Source organism: Populus euphratica, unplaced genomic scaffold (genome assembly GCF_000495115.2).
Source record: "Populus euphratica unplaced genomic scaffold, PopEup_1.0 scaffold28.1, whole genome shotgun sequence".
In the NCBI taxonomy this organism is placed as follows: domain Eukaryota; kingdom Viridiplantae; phylum Streptophyta; class Magnoliopsida; order Malpighiales; family Salicaceae; genus Populus; species Populus euphratica.
The window spans coordinates 249,825-264,131 of NW_011499862.1; the positions used below are offsets into that span (position 1 = coordinate 249,825).

A 14,307-nucleotide genomic window follows, 5' to 3' on the forward strand; every position below is an offset into this window, starting at 1 on the left:
TGGAATTTAACTACTCTTCTCAACCGTGACCTAGACCTTATTTAGTTGGGTTTTAAAACTATAGTATAGATAAAGGAACCACAAGTGACCATTGGGCCAATTACCGAAAGTAATATAGGGTCTTGGGTCACCAAAACTGAAGAAGAGGAGCTAATATGTCCAATCTACTAAAACTGAGGGACTACAATTAATTGTATTTTACGATATCTTAACACTTCCTTTGATTGTGATACCCCAACAACTCTCCATACAACAGATTCTATACAAGTTATAGCTGGATAGCTTGTCTGCAAAATAATTGCCTTTTTTTTTTTTAATATCTTTTCCTAATCCTACTTCTAAGTTTCCAAAAGATACTGCTGTTTTCGTTGCTTCTTTCTGAGTTCCCAGGAGACAGGAGATGGAGAAAGAGTGCATGGAAGAAGGGCTGGCAAGTACTAAAAGGCCCCTGCTTCTTGGTGAGAGGAACTTCATCAACAGTGACAAACCAAAGGGCGATTCTTCCTTTACTCCGGTTCTCTTCCTTGGCGCCATTGTTGCCTTATGCGGCAACTTCTGTTTCGGATTTGCTGTAAGTCCCAATTCTAGTTTTTACGCACCAGCAAAGCAAGGATTTGAGTAGTTTCTTTCTTCCCACTCTAAAAAGAAAAGCCCTTTACTTTGTTTAAAAATCTGGGTAGATTGCAAGTGTTTTTTTCTGTCAAGAAATAGGTATAATTTCATACATAAGTTATATAGAAAGCTAATCTCACGTCACTTGAATTATTTCCTATAGGTCTGACAATGGTAATTTGTTGTTTAATCTCTGATTAAGGTATGGATCGATCATTTTTAATCACCGCATAATTTTTTTATTAATCACCTAAATTTTCAAAAGTATTTGAATATCAAACTCGAGAATAGTTAATAGAAGTTGAATGAAAGCTTAATGACATGGCTAGGATGATTGTATTACGATGAAGTAAAGGGACTTAATTGTAAAGTATAAGACTATAGGGGTCGATTGAAACTCTGCAAACACAAAATGCAAATGGAAAGAAATATTTTGATCAAGCAAATGATGCTATGCTCTCTCTCTCTCTCTAATGATCTTTGATATATCAAAAGATGGGCAAAACGAGTTGTCGGCATAACTGTGAAGCGATAAGAAGCCACATATAAAAGAAAGTTTAAATTAAAAAAAAAACAATCAAATATAATATAATAAATTTTATATATTTTTATTTTTATCACAAATTGATCTTAAAAAAATAAATTTATTAAATAACTCGTATTATATAAATTATAATATTTAATATCTTAATATATATTTTATTAATCTTAATTATGCTAGATTGATTTATTAAATTTATAAATTTAACGAGTTTTCCCACTCATCATATATGTTCATTTTGTTTTTTATTCTTTAATTTTGTTTATTATGTTATTTAATATTGTATTGATTAAAAAATAAATTGTATAATTTATTTTTATTTTTTTATAGGATTATCATTATCTTAAATTAAATGTCTATTTTTAGATTGTTATATAATTTTATAAGTATATATTTTTATTATATAATTAAATAAAAATAATTTATAAAAAGTTATTAAATTTAATAAAATTTATAACATAAATTCAATAGAATTTATAATACAAGGCACAAGGGTATGAGATCGATCTATTATATCATTAATATGTCATTGTTTCTATGATCTTTTTGAAAAACTATTATTTTAAAGATTTATTTAAAAGTTAAACCATAGTTTTACTATTTATTAAAATTATTTTTAAATTTATAAAATTAACTAATTTAATTTGAGTTAATTTTTGTATGGTTTAATTAGAAATTCAAGTTAGATAAAAAAACAAATTGAAAAATTTTAAATTTAATCTATTTATTAGGTTTGATAATATTATTAAAAAAATTCACACTCTTAATGTTTTATATATAATTTTTAAATTGGTCCGCTCCAGCTTAACAGCTCTATCTCTAGAACTGAAACGTTCCTCATTATATTCAATAATAATGAACATTGGATGCATCCGATAGGTTTTATATTGGATAGAAACTATGGTTTCTGTATAAATATATTTTTTATTTGAAGATATATTAAAATATATATTTTTATATATTTTTTATATTTTTGATACTAAAATTATTACAAAAAAATAAAAAAAATTAATTTAATAGTTTTTCAAAAAAAATATTCTTTTGAAAATATAAAATACACGCCAACGCATTTTCTTAGAAGCTTTTTAAATCATGTTAATGAGTCCAATAACTTTCATTTTTTCGGATCAGATTTCTTGTCTATCTTAAAGGATAGTTATAAGATCCCGACTGGGTCGACTTAAACCAAGACCCAGATGTAGATCAGGTGAGTTTATATGAGTTGATTTAATCATTATTTTTTATTTTATAAATAAAATTTTTAAAACAAAGCTGTTTCTATATAAAAAAATTTGACTTGTCATGCCAGACTATAGATTAAAATTAATATTATTTCCAGGCGATTCCCTTTTCAATTGATTTACTTTCGATTCACACTAATATCAAATTATATTAAAAACCAATGCAATTGTCTTTAGTAATAAGATTCTAACAGTTGAAATTTATGGTTTTTGGCATGTTAAAAACCTTGAAAGGTGAAGATATCACTGTAATCTAACATTGGATTAAGAAAGCAAAAGAAGAGCAAACCAGTGCTTGGTTTAGTGGTGGAAGGGGCTTGTCTCCTTCCACTGCACCTGGGTTCGAGCCCTGGCGTGCATGCTTGTCATCCCCGCGGTGCCTTACATGCCTACTGGGTTTGCAGGGTATTCAGTGGGCCGTGGGGATTAGTCGTGGTGCGCGCAAGCTGGCCCGGACACCCCACGTAAATCAAAAAAAAAGAAGAAAAAAAAAGAGAGAGAACGAAATCATCCATTACATTGAGTCATTGACTTCTATTGAAATTGCTTGTCAGGCTGGTTACACATCGACTGCAGAATTTGAAATGATGGAAGATTTAGGCATGTCTATTGCTGCGGTTAGTTTTATTTTTATTTGCAATTGGCATTCTATGGCAACCTCAAATGTATCTTTAATCTCTCTTTTTTTTCACCTGGCTTGTTCTGTTTCCTTATATTTTGCAGTACTCGTTTTTTGGTTCAATAATGACAGTAGGAGCTGCGATAGGTGCTATTTTAAGTGGGAAGATGGCGGATTTTGTTGGCCGAAAACGAGTACTTCTCTGAATACTAACCTTCTTAAGTATCTGTCTAGCAAGAATGTTGTTAAACCTTCATGATTATTAGCTAATCCTCAACTCTTCCATTTAATTGTTGTTTATCATTTCAACCAGACAATGTGGTTATCCCAGATATTTTGCATCATGGGATGGCTTGGAATAGCATTTGCTAAGGTATAGCCCCCCTCCTTCCACCTCTTATTGTGTTTCATGAACTTTACAACATCAATAGCAGTGCAAAGTGTTTCAATTGAAAACCCATTAAAATAATGCTCTTTAACACGTCAAAACCTTTCAAAAACACTTGAAAAAACATCAATTTGATGTCTTTCAAGCAAAAAAACACTTCCAGAAGCATAAGCTACCGTGGAAACAAACACCTTCGTACAATCTTAATTTTAGTCAAATGAGCTTTACTAACAGTTTTATGCATGCAGTTGCTTTATACTCTGTATCATTACTGTGGTTCACTAACAATATTTATTGAATCCTTGTTTAAAGAATGTTTGGGGGGTCAATATTGGAAGAGTATCAATTGGATTCGCAGTTGGACTTATTGCTTATGTGGTAATTGTACTTAAATTTGCATTACATATTGATTAACATTTCCATTTAACTCGTAATTAACTATATGAATATTGTTCATTACAGGTACCTGTATATATTGCAGAAATAACACCTAAAAATATTAGAGGTCGATTTGTAGTGACTCTTCAGGTAAGGTTAATTAAAAACGTGTTTGGTATTGTGGTACACGGTGTTTGTTTTTAAAGAATGTTTTTCAATTAATATCATGTTAAACTAATGTTTTTTTGTTTTTTGTTTTTTGTTTTTTTGTGTTCTTGATATTAAAACCATCCAAGAAAACTTAAGGAAACATTAATTTGATGTTTTTTTAATTGAAGAACAATTTGAAATGCAGGCAATCCCTAAATGGGTCATCAAAGCCTTCTTTCATTTCCTTCTTTTTCAATGACTTAACTCTTCATGTTTGCAGTTGATGAACTGTTCTGGCCTCTTAGCAGTGTTTTTCCTTGGAAACTTTTTTTCATGGCGCACCGTGTCTCTATTAGGTAATGTTTCGCAATTTGATTTAATTAATTATTTCATTATTGGAGTTTTATTTCTAAAATGATTAAGCATTTTATTATTGTTAATTTACTTGTGCCTAAATCTTGTTGAATCCCAGCTATAATTCCATGTTTAATGCAAGTTGTCGGTTTAGTCTTCGTGCCAGAGTCTCCAAGATGGCTAGTAAGTTCATTTTGTGATCATATATATATATATATATTCCCATTTTGAGACAATAAAGGTAATCTAAGTGTTTGCTGCTATAGGCATCAATTGGCAAGGAAATAGAGTTTGAAGATGCTTTGCGACGGCTTAGAGGAGTGGACGCCGGTTTTTCTCAAGAAGCTATTGAAATCAAAGTAATATTTCTTGTCTTAAAAATCTAGATTGTATTAAAGTATCTTTTGTTACTTGTTTTTTTTTTGGTTTGATCCTTGGCTTTTAGCCTCATGTGTTCTTCCTACCTCTGTTTTTGTCCTTCACTTTCTTATTAATCTTTCAATAAAGAAAATAACTGTTGTTAACCAAACCAAATTCCATAAAATCAATAATGAAAAAAATTCAGAAAACTCCTGAAATCCAAATCCATCTAAACATAAAGTGATTTTCTGGAAATATTCTTCATGATTTTGAGGCTTGTTTTAGTAATTTGAGGGGTTAACGATTGTTGCTAACCATTGTTAAGGGAAATATAATGATGTACAATAGGGATGAAATTGAAAAAATTATTTTTTTTTAGGCAACAACTATAGCGTCGATATTCCCATACAGCATACAAAATTAATCAATTTTAATGACAAGGATCATTTTAAATGTTAAATGTCACATGATTGGTTAGTAAGAAATATTAGTATCCCAGCATTACTCTTCTTGTATTTCTCAAGGAGCTGACATGCGATTCCTACATCTGTTGTAGGATGCTACAGAAAATTTCCAACGCGGTGAAGCTGGATTTCAAGGCTTGTTTCAAAAGAAATATGCTTATCCAGTTATGGTAAGTTTAAGATAAGTTTCTTCTTCTTCTTCTCCTCAATTGAGACCTTTTGGGATTAGAGTGCTAGCATGAGTTGAGTTTTTCTACTGGGAACTTTAGGATCTTCTGTTTTTTTGTGCATTTCACTTGAAAAAAAATTAAGTTGAGACACTTTTTAGTGTTTTTCAATAGTTTTGATGTATATATATAAAATTACTGTAATGTATTTTCTAGCAAAAAAGCATTTTTTAAAAGCATTATATAAGGGTGTTTGAAAATGTGATATAGATTGCTTCTCAAATGTTTTTTCGTTTGAAAATGCATCAAAATAATATATATTTTTTTAAATATATTTTTTAACATCAACACATCAAAATAATTTAAAAAACATAAATTTTTTTTAACTTTGACAAAAAATAGATTCAACCTTAATTTTAAATAGGCATCGCATTACAATACCAAGCATACTTGGACTTTCTTTGTAAAGTAGGAACTGATGTTAAATCAACTATTTCCTAGTTATAATTTTCTAATATTGCTAGTTAATCATTATATTGTAACAATATAAATGGCATTCTTGAGATAAGAAATTAAAACAACAATAACAACAACAATATTGTATTTGCAGCTTTATTTTCTGCTCTGATTATTTTTTCTTATTCCCGAGTCTTTAAATTTAACATAGGAACATCAATACAAGTTGAGTTACAAATTAATTCATTAATCGATCTGTCATCTTTCTTTCAATCAAATATCATCTCATTTCATTATGCTGACTGATAAACACAATTTCAACTAACTTAGATTGGAGTAGGGTTAATGTTACTTCAACAATTGGGAGGGAACAGTGTGTTTGCAGCTTATCTTAGCACAGTGTTTGCTAAAGCTAGTAAGTCTCTCTCTTAAAATATATGAACAACTGATCATTGATTATTAACTTACAAGGAATTAATGCAAAGAGAAATCCCAGAATAATAGTTTTTATTTGTCTGGCATAGATGTCTCAACTACCATTGGACCTACAGCAATAGCCTTCTTACAGGTATTCACACATGAACACCGTATTCCTCTTGCTTCTTTGCAATCATGAATGCAGGGTTCCTTTTTTTATATATATCTTTTAATTAGTGCAAATATTGTTCGTAGATGCCTGCTGCTGTTTTAGGAGTGCTCTTGATGGATGCATTTGGAAGACGAGCTCTTCTTATGGTTAGAACTGCAACGATGGATTCATTTTGACTTGGATGCTGTACTCGAGCACCAACACTGTATTAAAATCTACTTGGCTCAGGTTTCTTCTATTGCATCATGCCTGTGTCTGTCAATCATGGGGTTATCGTTCTACCTACAGGTTCAAATAAATTTAAATATATTTCTTTACATGTATCTGCTGTTTTTGAGTTGCATTCTGGAAATAATAATGGGTTCCTTTTCCTTTTTTTGTTAAACAGGAACACCAGTATGCCAAGGAGTTCACTCCATTGATGGTGTTTCTTGGAGTACTGGTATAATTCTATCTATTAATTAACAATATCTCCATAAACAAACTAAATAAATATCTCCTATAAAAAACAAACAATCAATATAAATATATGGAGTTAAGAATGAATCGCTAATCACAATGTTTAAATCTAATAAACGAACTTGTTAGTTTCTCGCCAAATTCCTTGAGAATTGCACTCCATAAAGTTAATGTGCTTATTGATAAATTTTGCAATCAGGGATTTTCTTATGCTTTTGCAATAGGCATGTCAGGAATACCATGGGTTATAATGTCAGAGGTATGTGTAATTCTCTTAAGCTTGATCTCGTAGTTAGAGCTTGCCGGTTATATTTTGAAGTGTTTTTTTAATATTAAAATAATATATTTTTTTAATTTATTATTGATATCAACCTTAAAACGATCGAAAAATATAAAAAACTGAAGTAAAGAAAAAAAAATTAATTTTTTTAGAAATGTTTTTAATACAAAAAAAAAAAACAAGATTATATATTTATATTTTGACAAAACGAAGTGATGGGAAAATGATTTGTATCACTGCTCAAGGGTTATTGTGAATAATATTGTAGATATTCCCAATAAACATCAAGGCCTCAGCTGGAAGCTTGGTGACTTTAGTCAATTGGTCCTGCTCATGGCTTGTGACATTTGCATTTAATTTTATGCTGGAATGGAACTCAGCAGGTCGCTGATTCCCTCTCTCTTTCTAATTTCCATACGCACCATCATTTATACTTGGGTACTATATATATATATATAATTAATTAATTAATTAATATATTGTGATTATTATTGGCAGGAACATTTTTCTTCTTCGCTAGCATGTCTGCCATGGCATTTCTATTCACTTGGATAATGGTGCCAGAGACTAAAGGACGTTCATTGGAAGAGATACAAGCAACGTTAATAACTTATGTCTACTAAATTGTAATAAATAAGCTATGTGCACTGATAAAGATATCAAATGACGCGGGGAGTGTTTTTGTTTCTCTGGCATAATTATTTTATTAGGTGTTAAGATTTTCTAATATTTGTTTAGTTTAGAAATCTTCATTCCAATTTTCATCCTGTTTCTCCAAGAATTTTAGATCCAAGACTAGTCTAGTATAAATAAGGATTTAATTTCAAGTTTACTTTTTTTTTTAAAAAAAATTATTATTATTATTATTGACATTCTCATGGATGGAACGGAAAAATAATAAAAGTGGATAACTAAATTAATTAAGATCACAGAATCCAAAAATTATAAGTTTCTAATAGAAGAATTTATATATATTATAAAAAGATGCTTCATAAAATTTTATTTTTTTTTGAAAATGAACAATTACACCTTCTGAAATTTATATGTTGAAAACATTATAAGATTTTCTCATTATCAATACTCTTAAAAAAAATTAAATATAAATAATTAAACAGTCATTCAACCAATTATCCCCATAACTAACCATAAAATATTTATTTTAATAAACCAACATAAATTATTTATCTCATGAATTTCTCATAGTGTTTTTTCAAGTTACATTGAAAATTCAATTTCAACTAATTTAAAAAAATATTATAATTTATAGATTATAATTTAAAAAAAAACTTAGGTTTAAAATAAGTTATAGTTTGTTTTAAATCTAATTTATTTTTAAAATATTTTTTATTTTCACTAGAATATTTTTTTTAAAAAAATTATTTTTAACATCAATATATTAAAACAATCCAAAAAAATAAAAAATAATAATTTAAAATAAAAAAACTTAAAATTAAAAAAAAATATAATCGAACCTTCATCAAACAAACCAACTTTAAAAAAGATAGTGCACCAATAGTATTAAAAAAAATCTTGATCAAACCATCTAGGTGGTGACCAAGTGGTAAGGACTTAGGATCAAGGGGTTTGCTTTTTCTGTGGTCTCAGGTTCGAATTTTTGGTTGCTCATATGATGGTCACTGGAGGCTTACATGGTCGTTAATTTCAGGGCCCGTGGGATTAGTCGTGGTACGCGCAAGCTGACCCAGACACCCACATTAATCTAAAAAAAACTTGATCAAACCCTGGGCCCTACCTCCCCACCACACCAATTTTAAATTTCTGCAACTCGTAATATCATATGAGGAGCACTAAGAAGTAGCTGAACTCTGTATGGACATGGCTTAATTTTTGTAATTTAATATCCATTTAAAATAAAGCTCCAGTAGACTGAACGTGAAAATGACTTCTCAATTATAGCTTTCCTAAACGCAATATTCTCTTTTTATTTCCAACGTTTGAAGCTCAGCAGCCTGTCTTGTCTACCCTTCTTTGTTGCCCAGAAACCAAAATAATGGAGCGGGACGGCGTAGAAGAAGGGCTGGGATCAGCAACAAGCCCTCTACTTCTTGCTGAAAACAGCACCGGTGAAAGCAGCGAGCCAACCGGCGATCACTCCATCACTCCTCTTCTTGTCTTTAGCACCTTCGTTGCTCTCTGTGGTTCATTCAGCTATGGATGTTCTGTAAGTGTGTGTGTGTCTATAGTAGTGGCAAAGTCAGGATTCATACGTGCTGTTTTGTTTATAATCAATGATCAATATTAGCAAAAACTTAGAGCTAATTGAACTTTAAATTTAGCTTCTTTTTTTAAAACATTTATGTTTTTATTATGTTATCGTTTTTTTTAAAAAAATTAAATAGTAGAAGAAAAATCCAAGCCAAGTGTCACTAATGACTACAAATTTATATTAGTCCAGTCCAAAGCCAAATTAATGGCCTCTCTTGCATAGTTTTTAGACATGATTTGGTAAGCAGCCTGGTTTAAAGTTTGGATTCTAAGTTTTACGTGTAACAAAAGTTAATGAATTGTAATTTGATTTTCGACCGAGTTTTGCTAGGTCAACTGGGTTACATTAAATTTTTTCTTTTCTTGTTTTTTTCAACCCGACCTAGTTCTAACCTTGAAACTACCGGGTCCCAAGTCAACCTGTTAGGCCGGGTTGGATTTTAAAACTATGCTCTCTTGTCAATTGAGATTTATCAATATTTATGGTACTTCAATGTAATTTCAACAGATATTTTTGTGACTGATTAAGAAATCTAAATTTTATATTAGCATGTTGATTGGTTAAATTTTTGTGTATAAGTGTGTGTTTAGTATTATTAGTAATTTTTATAATTGTTAAACTCGCAATTTAAATTATAAAACTAAAATAACCTCATGAAAAAAAATCAAAACAAGTTAAAAAATTTAAATTTCTAATGAACCAAATATTGAAGGATGAGATTTAAAAACAATTAATTAAAAAATATAAAAAATAATGAAGATAATTTGCCCAACTCATGACATGAGACCGAGATAATTACATAGAAAAAATTTAAAGAATAACTTATTTAATTTAGATTAACTTTTCAAATTCACAATTTTGATTATAAAATTGAGATAGCCATATAGAGAGCAATTAAAATAAATTATAAAATTTAATTTTCAATTGATCCTATCAAACTTAATATTGAACAATAAAATCTGTAAAAAAATTAATTAAACAAATGATATAAAAAATAAATCAAGTCAATTTGAGCTAACCTATTAAACACTATTTTCAGGTTATAGGATTGAGATAATCTCATAAAAACCAAACTAAAATAAATTATGAAATCTAATTCTCAATTAAATACAATATTAAATTAGAAAAAAAGTCAATTAAAAAAATTAATCAATTAGATTGACCTATTAAATCACAACTCAAGTCATTAGACATGGACAAACCAATAAAAAAAAATTAATGTTAAAAGATATGAGATTGAAATAACCTTAAAAAGAAAATAAAATAAATTAAATAACATGATTTAATTGGGGTTAAAATATCAAAACTTGTTATTCTAATCATAAGATCAAGATATCCCTATAGAAAACAAATTAAAATAGATTGTGAAGTTCAATTCTTAACCGACCTAATATTAAATGATAATTAAAAAAAATCAATTAAAAAAATTAAAAAAACCCAAATCAATTCGTGTTAATCTATTAAACATTATTCTTAGGTCATGAAATCGGAATAACCTAATAAAAAATAAATAAATAAATTATGAAACCTAATTTCTAATTAATGTAATATTAAAGAAAAAAATTGAAGAAAAAAATGTTAAATAAGAAAGAAAAAAAAACATAACCAATGAGGTTAACTTGCCAAACCTGCAATCAGACAACCTAATAAAAAATAAATATAATATTAAATAATAAAATTTTAAAAAATTAATTGAATTTTTTTTTACAAAGACAATCATGTGGAGAAAGTATTGCTCATTACCATATCATTTTCCTTGTTAATAATAATAATAATAATAATACATTATTATTATTGGAATTTCTTGTCAGGTGGGTTATTCATCTCCAGCAGAATCTGGAATCATGGAAGATTTAGGCCTCTCTGTTGCTGCAGTTAGCACTAACTATTCCAATTCACCAGCTTTCTCTCTTTTTTGCTAGTGAAGAGTGCATTTAGCACTTTTGTTCATATATAGTAACATCATATCATTCTTTCCTTATTGAAATCATCTCAATCCCAATTGTGAGTGTTTCAGGATATAAGTAACACAGATAAAAATATAGAAATAATTTTTTTTCAGATAATTTTAGAGTATATTTATATATTTTTAAAATAAAAACCCTTCATCCCATCTTTTTGATGATGAACAAGAAAGTTACTTAAATGCTTGTAAACATTGATAAATATTTAGTTTTGGTATTCTATGTGACCATTCATTACTTTTACTGGAATATTTAAATTAATTACATTTTTTTATTTGATTTGAATTAATTAATTAATTTATACTTTTTTTGTAGCAAGATTTTCTTACTTCCTTGTATTACATTTGCAGCGTCCTACATTTTCTTGGCTTGATGGGTTCTGTTTTTTTCGTAAAACCTGCAGTACTCAGTTTTTGGTTCGATAGTGACCATAGGAGGAATGATAGGTGCAATCTTAAGTGGGAAGATGGCAGATCTCATCGGTCGAAGAGGAGTAATCTCCTTGACAACTTCACCCTTTCAGTTTAAACGTTAAGAGTTAATATTATCATGCCCTAAATTATTTTCTAATTTGCTGTAATTTTTATGTCAAGCAGACAATGTGGATATGCCAAATAGTCTGCATGGCAGGCTGGCTAGCAATAGCATCTGCTCAGGTTTTTATTTCCTCTCCCCCCGTCAAATTCTGTCTTTCTATCTTAATCACGTAATACATGTCTAATGGAGCCAACAAGTGTTTGAATTCTTGTCTAAAGAATGCTTGGTGTGTGGACATTGGAAGATTCGTAGTTGGAGTCGCCATAGGGATTCTTACTTATGTGGTACTGATTTCACAAGCTTCCATTTCATGTCTGATCACCATCTCTCTGTGAGGTATAATGCAGCCTGCGTTTTTTGTAACAGGTACCTGTATATATTTCAGAAATAACACCGAAGAATCTTAGAGGAAGATTTACTTCGGCTACTCAGGTTAAATTAAATTATTGGATGCAATGAAAAATCAAGGAGTTTCCCCCCCCTTTTTTAATGGAACCTTATTTTTTCATCTATATAGTTGTTAGTTTGCTGCGGCTTTGCAGTAACATTTTTCGCTGGAAGTATTGTAGGTTGGCGTGCCTTGTCTCTACTTGGTATGAAATTTTTATCATCTTTCTTTCTGAGATTAAACAACATTAATTTGTTTATGATAGAGTATTAATTGAGTTAATGTGATCTTGTTTTCAGCTACTATTCCAAACATAGTGCAGACTGTTTGTTTGTTCTTCGTTCCAGAGTCTCCAAGATGGCTGGTGAGTCCAATTTATAATATTGTTGCTAATGTGGTAACGCATGGAGACGTGAATATATTGCGAGGTGAAAATGAAGACGACTAAGGTAGTTTTTTGTTACTGTCTTAGAGAAAAATGACGGGGACAACAAGGATATATCTCTGCGTACTTCATGTTTTGAAAGCGCAAAAATTCACTCTAAAATTGTTTCAAAAACATGTTTATTTTATAGCTTCGTCTCTTTCTCATCGACTAAACATGTTTTTGTCTCTTCTATCCTGGAATACTACCCAAACACGACCTAAATTCTCTAACAGGCAAAACTCGGTCGTGAAAAAGAGTTTGAAGCTACATTGCAACGTCTTAGGGGAACGAAATCAGATATTTCTGAAGAAGCAGCTGATATCAGAGTAACTTTCATCTTCCTATCTTGAAACAAACTGGGTGCAAATTTTCTCAATTTGAATCAAGTTTCCAGTTCTGATGATTTTTGAGGTCCATAACAAGAGATGACATTTTCTTCTTATAGGATGCTATAGAAACTTTGAAACACACCTCAGATGAAGCTAGAACTCTAGAGTTGTTCCAGAAGAGATACGCTTATGCAATTATTGTAAGTTCGCCGAATCTTGAATGAGTTCTCTATTTTGTATATAAATATTATCTCCCTCATTACATATTTCTTTGGATTGATTAACTGGATTAGGTTGGAGAAGGACTCATATTACTACAAACATTTGGAGGGAATAGTGCAGTGTCGTATTATCTTGGTACCATATTTGATAAAGCTAGTAAGTATCTAGCATATGAGAAAGATCTTTATAATTGAAGGTATAAGCATGCATGCATGAAGTAGGAAGGAAAAATAATGATTTCTGTTTGGTTTTCCATAGATGTTTCAACCTCTGTTGGACCTATAGTTTTTGCTCTTCTACAGGTAGATACATGGGTTGATATTATTTTATTTTCCTGAAGGTGAATAAGGGAATTATTCTGTTTATATCTTACTGACAGTAGGTGATTTTCTGCAGATTCCAATATCTATTGTAACTGTACTCTTGATGGATTTATTTGGAAGACGAACACTTCTTATGGTAAGAACTTACAAGGGCAATAATTTCTTTTTATTTTGATGTATCTGATGATCAAGGTTGAAACCAAATCTACCAACAATGTTGCAGGCCTCTGCTACGGCATCATGCTTATGCTCGTTCCTTGTAGGGTTATCTTTCTGCTTCCAGGTAATTTAACCACAAGCATGGACAAGTAATTCTATTTCTTTTCACAGTGTAGCTAATGATCCTGTTGTCGTTATGAATGAGCAGGAACTCCACTATCTGAAAGAGCTCACCCCAATTTTGACAGTGGTTGGCATAATGGTAACTTAATCCAGCCAAAATATATCATCTTTGCTCCTTGACCAGAAAAATAAGTCTACTTTTTTGACAAGATTTTCTCATTTCTTCTGCACTTTCATCATCCCTAGCCTGGAAAACTACCAAAAACTCAGGATTTTATTTTGAGAAAATTCTCCTTGCAAGCTAGTTACACATCAATGTGCTTGTTGATTGATTTTATAACCAGGGTTTTGGCTGTGGTTTTGCCTTGGGCATGTCAGGAATACCTTGGGTTATAATGGCTGAGGTAATTACCTCATGTGATTATGCGTCAACTTTTCATCTATATATACTTTTAACAGGAGAATTATGTAAGAAGATAATTTATAACTTGAACTTGAGCATGACTTTTCACTGCAGATATTTCCTGTAAATATTAAGGCATCAGCAGGA

General features: G+C 30.1%; 2 protein-coding genes across 2 annotated transcripts in view; both read left to right on the top strand.

Annotated features, from left to right (window-relative positions):
- The first annotated feature begins 293 nt into the window (after positions 1 to 293).
- LOC105124977 (sugar transporter ERD6-like 18) lies at positions 294 to 7,756 on the top strand. Its single transcript, XM_011025215.1, has 18 exons — positions 294 to 571; positions 2,949 to 3,011; positions 3,118 to 3,207; positions 3,327 to 3,386; positions 3,714 to 3,779; positions 3,864 to 3,929; positions 4,210 to 4,285; positions 4,402 to 4,466; positions 4,550 to 4,642; positions 5,200 to 5,277; positions 6,061 to 6,145; positions 6,255 to 6,298; positions 6,403 to 6,465; positions 6,548 to 6,607; positions 6,708 to 6,761; positions 6,978 to 7,037; positions 7,327 to 7,441; positions 7,557 to 7,756. The coding sequence occupies exons 1-18, from the start codon at positions 401 to 403 to the stop codon at positions 7,679 to 7,681; spliced, it is 1,434 nt and encodes a 477-aa protein (XP_011023517.1). The 5' UTR covers positions 294 to 400; the 3' UTR covers positions 7,682 to 7,756.
- A 1,188-nt stretch (positions 7,757 to 8,944) lies between these two features.
- The window catches only part of LOC105124978 (sugar transporter ERD6-like 3), a 5,808-nt gene continuing 445 nt past the window's right edge, over positions 8,945 to 14,307 (top strand). Inside the window, exons 1-17 of the mRNA XM_011025217.1 lie at positions 8,945 to 9,240; positions 11,097 to 11,159; positions 11,653 to 11,742; positions 11,846 to 11,905; positions 12,005 to 12,070; positions 12,153 to 12,218; positions 12,304 to 12,379; positions 12,474 to 12,538; positions 12,835 to 12,927; positions 13,047 to 13,130; positions 13,224 to 13,308; positions 13,411 to 13,454; positions 13,549 to 13,611; positions 13,699 to 13,758; positions 13,843 to 13,896; positions 14,102 to 14,161; positions 14,275 to 14,305. Of these exons, the coding sequence (XP_011023519.1) occupies positions 9,070 to 9,240; positions 11,097 to 11,159; positions 11,653 to 11,742; positions 11,846 to 11,905; positions 12,005 to 12,070; positions 12,153 to 12,218; positions 12,304 to 12,379; positions 12,474 to 12,538; positions 12,835 to 12,927; positions 13,047 to 13,130; positions 13,224 to 13,308; positions 13,411 to 13,454; positions 13,549 to 13,611; positions 13,699 to 13,758; positions 13,843 to 13,896; positions 14,102 to 14,161; positions 14,275 to 14,305 (1,231 nt within the window). The 5' untranslated portion in view covers positions 8,945 to 9,069. The remainder of the gene's footprint in view (positions 9,241 to 11,096; positions 11,160 to 11,652; positions 11,743 to 11,845; positions 11,906 to 12,004; positions 12,071 to 12,152; positions 12,219 to 12,303; positions 12,380 to 12,473; positions 12,539 to 12,834; positions 12,928 to 13,046; positions 13,131 to 13,223; positions 13,309 to 13,410; positions 13,455 to 13,548; positions 13,612 to 13,698; positions 13,759 to 13,842; positions 13,897 to 14,101; positions 14,162 to 14,274; positions 14,306 to 14,307) is intronic.

What these genes read in the sequence shown, in the direction of transcription:
- LOC105124977 (XM_011025215.1), top strand. Translation starts at nt 401, where the DNA reads ATGGAGAAAGAGTGCATGGAAGAAGGGCTGGCAAGTACTAAAAGGCCC. An exon ending in TAGGCATGTCTATTGCTGCG is followed by an intron (nt 3,012 to 3,117) that starts GTTAGTTTTATT and finishes TATATTTTGCAG; the next exon opens with TACTCGTTTTTTGGTTCAAT. An exon ending in GCTGGAATGGAACTCAGCAG is followed by an intron (nt 7,442 to 7,556) that starts GTCGCTGATTCC and finishes TATTATTGGCAG; the next exon opens with GAACATTTTTCTTCTTCGCT.